General features: G+C 43.7%; 1 protein-coding gene across 2 annotated transcripts; it reads left to right on the forward strand.

The window, feature by feature from the left end:
• Window positions 1-10,445: 10,445 nt before the first annotated feature.
• Window positions 10,446-14,409, forward strand: CLDN5 (claudin 5). 2 transcript variants are annotated; one of them, XM_085302715.1, is made up of 2 exons: window positions 10,446-11,201; window positions 12,089-14,409. In XM_085302715.1, exon 1 carries the CDS (start codon window positions 10,521-10,523, stop codon window positions 11,169-11,171), a length of 651 nt encoding a protein of 216 aa, XP_085158841.1. In that variant the 5' UTR covers window positions 10,446-10,520; the 3' UTR covers window positions 11,172-11,201; window positions 12,089-14,409. The 2 variants fall into 2 exon arrangements, with proteins under 2 accessions (XP_085158841.1, XP_085158842.1); XM_085302716.1 differs by having other exon boundaries at window positions 12,116-14,409.
• The last annotated feature ends 508 nt before the right edge of the window (window positions 14,410-14,917 follow it).

A 14,917-nucleotide genomic window follows, 5' to 3' on the forward strand; every position in this document is an offset into this window, starting at 1 on the left:
TGCAAATGCAGTGCTCTGTCAGTACACATCAGACAAGGTTTTCCTCGCTGCTCCCACTCGGCTGCGAAGGAAGTACGGGAGCAGGTTCCCACTAAAAGGTTTGCTGTGCTCCCACCCCACCGCGCCAAGCGGCAGAGGAGAGGACRCCGGGGCAGGAGGCGCAGCAGGGGACGGCAGAGCTGGCCTTCGTCCCGCATCCCAGCCCCGGTGGCAGCTGCCCAGACCCGCCGCAGCCCGCCGGCACCCGCGAGACTCGCTCCTGAAACACCCGCTCCCCAGCACTGCATTCCCACACACAGGAAAAAAAAACAGTTTCTTCCCTTACTTTGTAAGCCCGTGTCTCATTTCCCGTGTATGCTTTAAGCTTTGCCATAATACAATGTGGTTGGTTTGTTTTTTCCAGGAGGCGGTGTAATCTTTATTATGGGAACAGTGACCGCATGCATATTTTCATAACTGGGCTCTTGAAAAGAAAAACAGTTAAACTGCAGGTTGACAAAGTAACCTGGCACAAAACCTGACCAGCTTTATGCTGTTTTTCCAGGGGTGATTCTGTATTCACTAAAAACAGTTATTCACTAATAATTAATATAACATCAGGATATAACAAGTTAAAAAAAACCTCAGTATGGGAATAATAACCCAGCACATCCCTTTTTTTCCTTATGCCTCCTGTCTCCCAGGCAGCCTCTTCTCTTCTGTCTAGAATAGCTGAGGCTTCACATTTTCTAAAGACAGATTAATGCCATTGCACAAAATCATTTTAAATATATTTTGGGTAATCTGAACTAAATCGCTAAAAACTCCTGGTATAGTGTATGCTGACTCTCCCTTTTATCCGTGAGTGGCCTGCTCCAGAACAAGGACCATCTCCCAATCTCATTGACCTCACAGAGACGAAAAATAAAAGAAATGCTCATCTCATGGAGGCCACATGCAAAGTGTTACCCCTCACAGCGGTCCCTTCACTCCAATTAAAAGAAATAATAGCCAGTGTGAGATTAGTCATGACTTTGGAATTATACAAGTCTATCTTAYTTCATCAGCTTTACGTCCTTCAAACTTAACATTTTGGCTTCTGTCAGGTACAAACAGTCTAGGTCTGGAGCTATGCACATGAGCTAATCTTAAACAATGCAACACAGTCAGAGCCCATTGTGCTTGAAAAATCCCCTTGTCACATTGTTTGAATCTTATTTCCTACCCAAAAAACTTTGAGCTTTTATATTGCCTTAATCTACAGCAGGTTTCAGTGGTAGTCCTAGTAGTGGGAATGTTTTTGGTATGACAGGCGTGATAGACAGTAGGAAATCTAGCTTATGCTGTGTGGCATCTGACATTAATGAAGTATTTAATACATGCTTGTTTGCTTTTCAGTTGCTCGTCCATATATAAAGCAAATTTTTCTCCAAAATACTGCATATACTAGCTTTACCTAGTTATCTTCTTTTTCATCACTGTGTTTCCCTCTGTTTAAGCAAGAGTCATTTTGCCTTGGTTGGTATCATCGCTGAGAGGGTGCACAGGGTGGTGGCATGCATGCTCTAGGCAGTACCAAGGAGACACCAGGATACATAAGCCTAGAGAGTAAATGATACCTGCAGCAAGAGTAAAGAAACAGATCACTTTCTAATGGTGAAACATGGCTCGAATGCTCACTACAACACCACTAAGTTTTAAACAAAATTATCAGCAGCAACTCAGGAAAGGGTTGTTCTAACATAAGAGCTGCAAGGACTGGATTCAGGAAAGCTCCTTGTAACCCATCTCAGTATTTGGCAGAGGATGGACTTTGTATAAGCGATCTTGAAACAAATCTTTTTTGTCTTATAATTTTGAATACCAAGAAGCACAGTTCTATTTTGCCTGAATTTCCATCCACTAAGCAAATAGAGCTGCAGTTCACAACAGGAAAAAGTGGAAATGAAACAAATGGTACTGAAGGCAGACTGGTATTTGCTACTTCACATTGTGCTCATATTATCAACTAARCACTGATGTATCTGAGTAAGAACAAGATAAAAGCCAGTGAAAACACCACCAGGTTCCACTTCCTAGGATAATGTATAATACTGTTATAACACAAAGTACTACTATACTCTACCTTCTTGGAGGAATTAAAAGATGGTATTTCAGTCTTCTTTAGAAATTAAGTATTTCTTTTAGATTATTCCACAGGTATCTGTGTAGATGTTTCATATTATCACCAAAGGAACAACACTGACAACTTTTCTTTCTTCCACTAGGTTTGAACAGTGATGCATGGCTGTTTTTACACACATAAACTGATATTATAAACAACTATTTAGCACCTAAAGATATTAAAAGAAAATACCATGGACAATGACAGAACAGAGACTGGCATCAACAAAGAGTCTACTGGAAGCTAGTGCTTTCCCATGTTTGCCATTCCCTTCATTCAGCAGGATTTAGTGCAATGGATGAAACATCCTCCAGAAATGTAAAATGCCTTATTACTGAGAAATAAAAATAAATTTTTGAAGTGTGAATCATTCATTAGTGATGACCAACTCTGATTCAAAATTTCCAGGAAACTCACAGTCCCCCCAAAACAGTCCATTTTTGTAAGCTTCCCAGGTAAAGTAACATCACTAAGCAAAAATGAACATTTTCTTCTTTGCTCTTCCAATTTTTATGTTATTGGAAACCAATTTCATTTTTAAGAAAAGAATCAAGACTGGYAAAACAGACACATGCCACCATCCGGTTACCAGAATGTAACATAAGGAAAGCCACTTCGGGTAAGAGCAAAGATCAATTACAGCCAGCGCTCTGCCTCTGCAGTGCCCAGTAGCAGATGCTATGGGGGAGATAAAAGTAATGCTGTGTCTGTGTATCCTCTCAGCTTCCGGCAATCTGCGGCTCAGGGACTTCCTGAGCCAGAAGTTTTATCTTGATAGTTTTCTCTTCCATGAATTTTTCTTGTTGCTGTTTGAACCCATCTCAACTTTTGGCATTAACAGCATCCTGTGACAATGAGTTTTACAGTGTAATTACGCACTTTGTGAAAATTTACTTTTGTGTCTTTTCAAACCTGTTAAGAGACTTGTTATGAAACTGCAGTATGCAGGATCACTGAGCAGTGGAACTGAAACTATTTGGGGCCTGTAATAGAGAAATGCCGTATTGCAGGAATCTGTCAAGAATGTATGGCCACAAAACTCACATTGCATTCTTGTTCTTCTCTCACAGGTATTAGTAGAGGTTCAAAAAGGAAAAATCATTGTAWCATGCAACACTGTTCCTCTTAAGCGGCTTAATAGTCTAGAAATATTGCTGCAGTGAATGGCAGTCTTACTGTGAATCACCCGTTCTCATAACTATTATTTCTGAATGAATTTTGCTTTTATGCTTCTCTTGAAAGTTCTAATTGCGTCTATAAAAGTTCCTGATACGGCTAAGTTTGTATTATCAAAAGCACAATTAGATTCCTTCCTTGAATTCAAATCTTAACTTTGTGTGGAGTCACGTCTCAGCAAGTTAGAAATGTCTTATGCATTCAGCAAAAGATATTTTGTATCTTTTGTTCTGCTCATTAACAGAGAAAATGGTACAGTAATGATTATCATAAAATAAATACCACCGTATAACTGAAGACTAAACTCAGTTTTGAGAGAAAAAAGAACCCCACACTGCTTGGCATCATTTCTATTAAATTAAAAAAAAAAATCAGTAGATAAGATTGCTTAGACAAAATAACTTTTTTCAGTTATGAGATCCTATTTAACTTGATTTTATTTGGATTTTGTCTGTTCTTCACATAGTCAAATATCTGGGATTTAAGCCTAAAATTATGCGTGATTCCTGAAATGGCTGAGCTATCAACATCTGTGCTGTATTATAAGAACAATATATGGAGATACTGGCCACAGCTGTAAGATACTGAGCATCTTCAACTCTCCCAAGCTCTCAAGCAGGAGACTTAAGTCATGATTTAGCAATTTATTCCTAAGTATCTGCATAAATACTTCTCATTCCCTGAGATTTGTGTTTAAGATTCAGAATATTTGTATATTTTTTTTGCTAAATTACAGGATAAAACCTCTTATGAATAAATACATAACAGCAGTATGCTGTGGGTAACAGCCTCTTTTAAAGGATTAGCAGAGAAAAAGTACTTTGAACAAAAGTACACTGCATGTCAGATACAATAGTTTACATATTCCCTGGGTTCATTTTTAGTATTTGAGTGTGGTAAAGCACATATATTTAACAGGTATTTTCCCATTCTCTGTTAGTGTTTTGATAAACTAGTTATTTCATCAAAACACTTTTCTGAGTAGTGATTTATCTATGGGATCACTAATGGTGTAGCTGTTCAAAAATCTCAAAATTTCTGTTTAGTTGTGTTTTTGCAGACATGCTGCATGGTGAATTGGAAATCTCAGCTCCACTGGAAGCTGGTCTCACTCCTGAGCCCTTTAAAAGCGTGAAGCTCAGAGCCGGAGTTCTAGTTGTGTAAGAACGTTAAACCGGTACCTATGCATGTACCAGGATTTATTGACACAAGCTACTTTAAAGGCTATTTAGTAATCCAGAAGAAAATCTGCAAGGAATAAGTATTTTCCTTTGCTGCAAAAAAGAGAAACTCATTTTTAGTGATGCACTACAGGAAATGAGGACTATTTTTGAATTATAGCAGTCTCCATGGAATAGAATTGTTAGTTTTATATTTACAAGCACATGCAAGAAGTCTACCTTTTCAAGATGCTAATTACGGCAATGAGGAAGCAATATTTTACGTACAACATTTCTCTGGAATAAGACACAATTAAATCCTTTCACCATCAAAACCCGTTCTTTGAAGTGCTTCACAAACATTTCAATTTTTGGCATGGCAATTTTTTTGGTTGCTGGCTTCATTTTCGTAACTATTTTTCTTAATTGCAGAGATATTTCCTGCTCATAGTTGCTAAAAAGGAACCCATGTTGCCACGTGATAGTTGTTACTCAGGTAACATTTCTAAGTGAAAATGAATGTTTTCTTCTTTGCTTTTCCTTTTTTTTTTTTTTTTTTTTTTTTAATTACTGGAAACAAACTTCATTTAAGAAAAGAACCAGGACCGACAAAACAGACACATGCCATTCTTTTTTTTTTTTTTTTTTACTGGAAACAAACTTCATTTAAGAAAAGAACCAGGACCGACAAAACAGACACATGCCATTCTCAGTGACAGATCTTGTCTCGGGTGTATTTCATTAAGAATTGGTTCAAAGCCTCTCCTGGGTTCTTAGGAACTAGTATTTCCTGGGACACTTGAGAAATGTGAAATCATTCCCATCACTAGCCCTGAAGTGTTTTCATTTAACCTCATGGTCATGTCTTTACCAATTACTTTCAACATCTGCAACGTATATTTAAAACAATAGCATTTGTCCTTGCTGACGCTATTCTTTACAAAATGACATCTGATGTGATTTCCCACAGATTACATAGGAAAGAGGTCTACCAGAATCCTGGCACTCCACAATCTGTGGAAGGAGACTAACTTTAGAAGGGGACAAAATTAAGCTCTAGTTCTCCTGATAGGAAACATGACATAGAATGGACTCCTGGACATAAAACAATGTATATTTCCGATAGCTCTTTTCCCTGCCTTTAATATCTTTGCAAGAGCTGTCCATAGCATTAATGAGGAATACTTGAACAAGCATGGCCTATGTAGAAAGTCAGTGTAGTTTCCTGGTGAACGGGATGATTAGGCTTCTAAGAAATGAGATTTTAAGCTCTGAGAAAGGGTTCATCCTTTACCTCATTAAATTCTCTCCAACATTGTTAACACATGGCTATGGCTGTCCAGTAACAACACAGTGTCCTGTAGAAAGTCAAATGCAGAAAACAAGGCGCTGAAGGGTTAAGTGCAGAGCAACTCCCCAGCACAGTACTGCAGATCCTGACCATGGTCACTGGGAATGTTTTGGGGAGGTGCTTTAGTAAGATGTGGAGGTATGAAGTTCAGGTCAGACCAAGGGGAAGTTTCCAAGACTGATCCCAGAGATTTGTGTGTAGGTGAATTTGGGCAGGAAGGCATGGAGCTCAATTCTAATAACAGTTTGGGAATTAATTTCCTTGCCATGTGAGGAGAGAGCTCCTAACACTCACAATACTCCCGCAATGTGACCTGCAGCCAGTATTCCTCACTACTCATGACTCCCCAAAGTGCCAGTGGGCATTTCACAAGAGAAAAACGAGACAGAGGATGCACAGAAAGTGTAGGGATCAGTACTGGATTAGGGCAACTTTGTTTAGAAAAGGATACACAGCAGCAAATAAAGGAAGTCTAGGAGTGGATTTATAACTCATCTCAATATTTTTGCAACTACATAAACCTGATTTCTTCTTTTCCTCCACAGAACTCTAGCCACATCATCCCTGAGAGAGAAGTGCAACGCGGGTGTCCGTTTCCCAATCTCAAAGCATGACAGTGACAGTTCTACTAAAAAAAGGTGTTGAGTCCTACATCATCAGCACCAGTCATACAGCATTACTTGTCCATCTTGCAAAAACCTTGTGCTCTGTTTCAGTCATTGCTTCTCTTTCTTTAGGAAAAGAACTGATAGAGGAAGTATCAATTTGCAAACCACTTCTGCTTGTTTCTTGAAGAAATTATCTTGAGATAAATCCTATGGTGAAATAGCTGGATGCTTCAATTTTGCAATGACCTGCTCATTTGACCAGGACTCATTCTTATTTATCAGTCTCCTGATGTGTCACGCTGGTCTGAAGATACACAGGCACTGCTGACTTGCAGGGACTTTATGGAGTCCCACCTTCCCATGTGAATAATAAGCTCCAACTGAATCTCTCCTCTCTCCTCTTGGGTAAAACAGTTGCATTTTAAAGGCTAATTCAGAAAGGGAAAGATCCTGAGAAAACTCAAGCTCCCTAAACAAACATAGATACATATGGTTTGTCCAACATAACTGTATTTCTAAATCTCCTTGCCCTAATTTCAGCACCAATGTGCCACAAAATCCATCTGTAATAGAATCAAAACAGTTGATTCTTCACCAAGGTCTGATCCAAAAACTAGAGCAAGCTCCCCTTGTGATCACTGGGCCTTGAATCTATTTTTCAATCTCTAGTCCTTCTTATTTATACAAAACGTACTGGGTTTGTGCATAGGCTTGACACTGAATGCTGTCTTCCTCTCCGTCTTGCAGATGCTTAAGCTTTTAGTGCTGAGAAGGAGCAGAGGGAAGTAGTTATGGGAGACTCTAGAAGTTATAAACCAGGAGTGCTCTGCAGACTGCACGTCAGCTTCCACAAGGCAATTTATCTAAACATTGCTAGTGGGATGCTTTGGGGCTGAGTTAAGCCTTAGTGAGACTGGAGAGCTGGCCACAGCAGCTCTTCTGCCCACAAGTACAGGAAACGTACCCCAGGGCAAGCAATGCTTGTAAGAGACTGCATCCCCTTTAGCGGCCCTGCTGGCAACTCTGTGCCTGGTATTTGTCCTGATTATGTCAGGAAAAGAGGGAAAACACAATCACTTCTAATCCCAAAGCCCCTCTTGCTATAGTATGGTTTCTGTGCAATTGTTCTCAGTTTGAATACCACTTCCGCCCTTTTTCAGAGCCTGCAAAGCCCCCTATGTATCCCCCCTAGAATGATTTAATAAATACATGGTTGGAACAGTAACAGATGTAATTACACTAACGGTCATTTGTTAATGAGTTACTTTGCTGCAACGACATCATGTGTTTGACTTGAGAGGAATTYGGTAGGGACTTGATCTATAAGTAATGATTTCTTCGCTTAACATCTCAAGTAAAACATCACGCATGATGATTTGCGTTTACTTTAAGAAATTAGAACCTGATCTTTTCTGGGAGTTTAAATTAATTCCTAGTGTCATGACATTAACACCATCAGAAGCCACAGCGTGCTGAAGCTGATGGAGTCCTCAGGGCCTCCAGCAACTGTGTCAATCAAGTCACCTAAACATGTAACTAGACCAGTGCGCATCTCGCACTGATCAACTCATTAGGCTTGTAACTTGTGCAATATCACTCACCTTCTGGATCAGTGAATAGGGTAATTAAAAATGGAGGCTGTTGCCAGTGGCCRAAATAAAAGCTAATAACTGGGATAAGGAAAAGAAACGAATACAAGAAACTGAAATATAAAGAATGGAAAAGCGTAAGTAAGGAGTTTTTTTCCTATGTTTTTAAGTAGAAAGGTTGAATTAGTCTGTGATTATTAAGTATGTGTTTCCCCAGAGCAGTAACTCTGTGGGATTAGGTGATTTGTAGGAACAAGTTGCTCAGTAACAAGTAGAAAGRGAAGGGGGGTGAGGGCTGCAGAGGTAAACCAAGCTGTGCACYGGGTTCCTCTCCCAGCGCAAACCCCCGGGCGCCGCATGGGTCCCACGTTTGCCTGCCGGCTGGCGGCAGCACAACACACAGCCCCTGTATCGGAGGAAATTCCGAGTTCTGCGCTCTCGGGCAAGTGGCAAGGGTGGGGCTTTCCTGTGCTTACGGGTGAAGATAGCTGGCCTTTCTTCCCCTTTTCTTTTATTGTTCTTCTGTGGTATTTTCTATAATATCATTATTATCATCATAAATACAGATGTTATTCAGTTTCAGCCTGTGTTCTGCGTTTCTTCCTGTTCACCTCCGAGATATCTCTCTCCGTTCCTTCTCCAGGTTCCTGTGCATAYTCTCCTCTCCTTAATACCAGGGACTTTTCTGACTTATTGTAAGCAGCCTCAGTTTGACAGACTGCATAGCCCCCAGTCACACATTCCTTCCGGACTTGCACGTTGGAATTTACAGTTATAAATTATTTAAGTAAACTGTATGTATTTCATATATGGCTGGAAGAGGAGATAACGCTTCTTAACTCCGTTTACCAGGCAGCCTGTTAGGGAGACATTTTCCATGCTAGAAATGTTTACAGCTGCCCAGACAGACACAGTCAAAGCGAAGCTGCAGTTGCTGAGTGCTAGCAAGTCCGTATCATGTGGGTCCATGAGCTGCCAGTTGTCATTTGCTTCTTTCTTTTAGGTGTCTCATGGCTAGTTTGTCTTCCTGTTGGACTAACAAGAAGTAAAAAGGCACATCCACTGTGCCACGACCTTGTTGCCGTCCTCCTGTGCACTCAGGCCCCTCTGTGCCTTGCTCAGATGCAAGCAGGGTGTTGCTCAGCGTTAGCCCATCAGTCATGTCCTCAGCTGTCAATGCATGTGATTCCTTCAACTCTTTGCTTTATCGTTTCTTCTGCTGCTTTCACACACTGACATGTTCTTTCATATTTCGTTCACACTAGTCTGAATATTCCCATAGCACATCTCTGCATGTAAGCACGTGGTGCAAGYTGTAAATTACTGCACAACAGAGAAAAATGCTTACATAGAGACAGGAATGTAGTATTTTCATCTCCATGATCTCTGCACTAGAAAGATGCTAACTGAAACCAAAGCTAGCCAAGCCAGTTCAAATGTCAGTGCAAATACACCTTCTAACGTTGCCTACCACATTTTAACTTATTTAATAGAAACAAACAAACAAAAAGTTTAAATCTAAATAAGCCTTTCCCACAGTGCCCAGTGGAAAGCCATTGGGCCACAGCTCCTGCAAGTGCTGAGGCAGCTGGTGAGATCTTTTTTCTTCACATTGTGGCTGTAACAGCAGCATCTCTGCTGCAAACAGCCTGGAGGGCTGAGCAGCTGCTCAGCAGCCAGCTGCTGCCCATGGAGGCTGAACCCAAGTTTCTTTGCAAGKACAACCCAATATACCAGTGGCCCATGAATAGGCTGTATCAATTACAATGTCTGCATGGCCCTACAGACAACAAAACCTCTTGCAAACACAATGATACAGCACTTGTTAACACATCATAAAGATTTTAAACGTATTTTAGCGACCAAAACAATAATGTAAAGTTTGAAATCTTTATGGCAACAAATTTAACACAGATGGCTGCTTTGCTCTTCGCTCCAGCATCAARCTAGATGGAGTTTCACAAACAGTGTAACCTGGTAGCTATTATTCTTCTTGGAAGAAGTAAAGCATCACTGGGTGCAGTCAGAGGATGTGCAGACCCCCGACACAAAGTTCTCTGGTTTTGGGACGGTTCCCAAGGCATTCGCTCCTGCTGGCGCTTCCTTACATCTGTGCCTGCGAGGGTGCCCAGGAGCCGCGCGCTGCTCCGTCGCTGTGAGTTACTGGCGAGAGGATCGGTTATGTGCTGCGGCGTGCAGATAGGCAACGCACGGAGCATGGCACTGGCGGCAGCCGCAGCCCGGGCAGGGCCCCCGCACCCTGCCGGGCCGCCCCCGCTCAGCGCAGCCGCCGGTTCGAGTCCCCCCTCCGCGCGAAAGGGCCGGGCCCGGAGGGCGGGGGCGGGCGGTGGGAGGGAGCCCCGCGGCTCCTCATATAGCGCTGCCCGGCGCCGGCGGCTCTCAGAGCCAGCTCTGCAGCTCCGCGGAGGCGAGTGGTGCAAAGCCGCTGCACCGTCCTTTCTGCGGAGGCTTTGGCAAGGGAACGGGAGCAGTATGACTTCCGCGGCTCTGGAGATTTTGGGGCTGGGGCTGGGCATCCTGGGCTGGGTGGGGGTGATCTTGGCTTGCGGGCTGCCCATGTGGCAGGTATCAGCCTTCATCGACGTGAACATCGTGGTGGCACAGACCATCTGGGAAGGGCTGTGGATGATCTGYGTGGTGCAGAGCACAGGGCAGATGCAGTGCAAAGTGCATGACTCCATCCTGGCGCTGCAGCCYGAGGTGCAGACGGGCCGGGCGCTCACCGTCATCGTGGCGCTCCTGGGGCTGGTGGCTCTCATGGTGACTGTTGTGGGCGCACAGTGCACCAACTGTATCCGGCCCGGCAAGATGAAGTCCCGCATCGTGATCGCCGGTGGAGCCATCTACATCCTCTGTGGGGTTCTGGTCCTCATCCCGCTCTGCTGGTTTGCAAACATCGTCATCAGCGACTTCTACGACCCAACTGTGCCACCATCCAAGAAGCGGGAGATGGGGGCAGCGCTCTACATTGGCTGGGCGGCCACAGCGCTGCTGCTCTTTGGGGGCTGCCTCATCTGTTGCTGCTCCTGCTCACCGCGGGACGAGACCTCCTTCCCTGTCAAGTACTCGGCGCCCCGGCGGCCCACCTCCAACGGCGAGTACGACAAGAAGAACTACGTCTGAGCAGGGCTCGCCCTGGCTCTCCCGGCCGTGGTAAGGACACAGACAGGGGCCCCCAGCGCCGGGAGCATCTCCGGTGAGCTTGGCCGAGTGCGCGCTGCGGTGCTCCCCTGCCTAGAGCCTCCTCCTTAGCGGGAGGGAGCCCCCCCAGAGCCCTAGGCAGGGGGGCCCTGCTCCCTGCCAGCCCAGGCACCCCGCTGGGCTGCACCGCTCCGCCACGGGCAGCGCCGGGGACCCGAGACTCACTGTCCGCAGCGCTCGCCCTCCCCTGCTGCACGGCACGGCCAAGCCAGCAGCCCTGGCGGCGGCTGYGGGCACCGAGGAGCTGGCAAACTGCAGTGGGGTCTGCCAGGACACCCCGTCCAGCCGCCGCCTGCCCACCGTGAGCCGCTGCTGTGGAGGGGCACACTCGGGAGCGCAGGGTCCCGGCCTCCGGGCTTGCCCCCCAGCAGCTCCCCAGCCCACTTCGGGCCTCATCCCGGGAGACGTGCGAGTACTTCATCGGCCACTCTCGCTGCTGGTGCTTCTCTTTGCACTGCCTGGCTGGTGGGACCGCACCATCGGGCACGCATGAGAAACTTCCCTTCGTTCTCTCTCCTGAAAACCTGCATCTGGCTGATTTCTTCCGTGGCTGTCACTGGTTAAGTTTTTTCATTTATTTCTTTTTGGGCAACTAAACTAGGGTTTCTGTCTAAAGCATGATACTAATCTTGGTCCTTAATCCTGCAAGCAAACTACTATTTGGACAAAGGTATTTGAGTTCCTTCAGCTGTTTCAGTGCCTCAGCGAGGTGCGCTGCTCTGTACCTTTGAGACTTTCGGACGCAATTATAGTGAGTTGCTGTCTAGCGGAGTACAAGCAGATTATTCTAGGTTGCTCCTCGAGGTTCTCGATCCCTTCTTCATCACCTTCTGTTCTAGGTTTACTTGAATGTGAAATCATTGCAGGTTGCCAGAATTATTGGAGGACAGATTCAAAGACCTAGGAGATCCTTGTGTATCCTGGCTCCCACAGGGCATGCCTCCGTGTCCTCCCATCTGCACTACAGGAGACTGGAAGCACAAACATTGTCCCAGATTTTGATGGCTGGGGTATGGACAACTTTCGTGGCCTTCTTGCTGAGCCCCTCTGGCTGCCAATTTTGAATTGTGTGCTCATCTGGAAGATCAGCTGCTTGGCTCCCCAACATAATTCTGTTAATGCGTACCTCCCTTCAATTACCAAATCAGGCAAAGAAACTCAACATGAAAAGACTTTTTTCCAAGCGTTTTGTCTGAGACTGTATACAGGCTAATCAAGAGATGCAAAGCCGTGGCTCTCAAAGCCCTCTTAGCTCCACTGCATTGCCCTGGTAACACTGTGCAGGTTGGAAAGAAGATACCTCGGGCAACATAACTCACAGTTTCCGAGCTTGACAACAGCTAAACTTCACCACAGCCTTGAACATTGACATACACCTTTCCTTTTTTGCTCCAGAAACAAACTTTTTTTTTAGAGGAGAGATTAAGGGAAAGTATTATACTGTCTCATGCAAATTATCAAGAGAAAAAMCAGGTCTTACTTGTACCTTTAAATCGACACTGAATTCTGCTACGGACCATGGCAGAATCTGTATCGCCATAAGGAACTTCCCGCCAACAGCTAGTGAGGAAACGTGCTATTTACAGAGCATCAGCATTTCTCAGAGTGTAACACTACAACCTCGAGGGTCTTGCAGATGCATAGCAATACAGGGCATACCTAACCTGTGTKTTAACTCTTTTGAGTTTCTGATAACGCTGAGGTGTAAGGACTAACCATAATTGTGGTTCTGGGATAGGTTTACACTTACTATGCTCTTGCTTTGCATAGCAAACTGAAAAAAAACCCAGAGGTATCAAGATGTACACAGATCTAAATGAAAGATTAAGGCCTTTCCCCACCAAATGTTAATGTTGAACACYGAGCAGATGGTTTACCTTTAAAGATAACTGCTTTCATTTTTAAACACCTATGTTGCAGAGTCTGAGCCCATCAGACAATACAGATAGAGAGCAATATGATTAGAACTAGTTTTTTTCTATAAAGAATTGCAGTCCTTGTATTGGCTGCATTTAAGTAAAAGCTATAATGTTGTTGTTATGATGTGATATGTAGTTTTGGTACAAGAATGAAATATGCCGTATTTCATCATCGCAACTTTTTTTAAGYAATTTAACCTTGTAAACTGTAAATGTATTTAAATGAATATATTTTGCAAGAAATCTACCAAAGTTGGCTTGTTAAATGGTTTGGTGCCTTTATTTGTTTCACGGTCATTTTATTTTAAATGATAATGTCTAACTGTCACTTGGTCGGTCCACAACTATAGACACACTACTCCCTATATGCTCTTTTCCTTGACATGAGGGGGCTGAACGAGGAACTAGCCCAAATCCTACAGACTTCACTCTCTTTTGGCAAATCGCATTAATTCAATGGGAATTTGTCTCGGTTAAAGAATCAAAAAGTAATCCCATACTGGTGGACACCTCCATGTAACTTTACTYTAGTACTACATTTCCTTAGAATAAATAAAGTTATGAAAAGGTTGCTGGGGTAAAGCCCATGGAAGTGATGCAGAAGATGAAATATTTCTGAGCAGTGCGTTCCTAGTGTTCGGAATCAAATCAGAGCTGGTGTCTTCAGGGGAGGGAAATTGATATYTTAGAAAGGAAATTTATTCAACAAGCTGAACTTTGTGAAATATAGCTTTGTATCACAGCAGATCTGGGTCCACTTATAACCAAAATCTGAAACAATTACACAGGACCTCTTGGAAAAGCCAGCACTAGCTGTGTATGTACTAGCAACCACAGCATCATTCTACCAAAAACATTACTCGCTGCTGATGCAAAACAATTTCACTGAGGTCACTGAGGCAGCGCCCAACAATACGAGCAGGAAGTGAGGCCCATTTTTTAAAAATATTTTTGTATTTAATCTCATCCTTCAGTACACTAATTCATTGCTGTGCTTTAAAAAAAATAACCCGAGAGACTGTTGTTTCTGACACCACTGGCTTCAGGGTAAAAATCTAAGTTGGCTTTTGCTTTGTTTTGTTTTCCAAGACCTATGAGTTGAATTTTAAGAACTGGAAGTGCTCAGGATCAGGCCTGAACCTCATCCCAGTGTAAAAAAGAAATCTACAGTACTAGTTTACTATTTTTATTTTGTATTTATGATTTCATGTAAAAATAAAAATAAAAACATCTAAACCCATGCCCACGCAGGGTCACTGGTTTTTGTGAAAGGCATCGGCTGTTTGGGCTCCAGAAGAGGGGGAGGGAGGTGACGTGGGTGCCCACATGGCAATGTCTGACCAAAGCACCTTTGGGTGGGAGAGCAAGGGGCTTCTCTGGGCGAGCGGGCTTTTCCCTTGCGGAGCAGTYGGCACTGCAGTGCTCCACTGGAGCCTCTGACAAATGAGCAAGGAGCGATGGTTGGTCTTGTGATATGAGCACATTAGGAAGTAGACTGCAAGTCCCCAACTATTTTGAGAACAGCTCTAAGCATGAGGCTCTTAAAGTTTTCAATTCCTGCAAGTTTAAACTAAAAAGAAAAAAAGCTCACTGCAGCTTGGACCAGCCYCAGCCTGACCTGATACCCCTAATCCTTTCTGCCACCCTGCTTTTTTAAAAAGTGCATTCAAGCTGGAGAAAGTTTTTCAGTTGTATCAGAACAGAACCTGGTGGTTAAAGGAAACCGTAGAGTCTAATTGCTAGTGGAGA

The sequence above is a fragment of the Rhea americana genome, unplaced genomic scaffold (genome assembly GCF_003343005.1).
Source record: "Rhea americana isolate MKP2758 unplaced genomic scaffold, rheAme1 scaffold_191, whole genome shotgun sequence".
Classification (NCBI taxonomy): Eukaryota; Metazoa; Chordata; class Aves; order Rheiformes; family Rheidae; genus Rhea; species Rhea americana.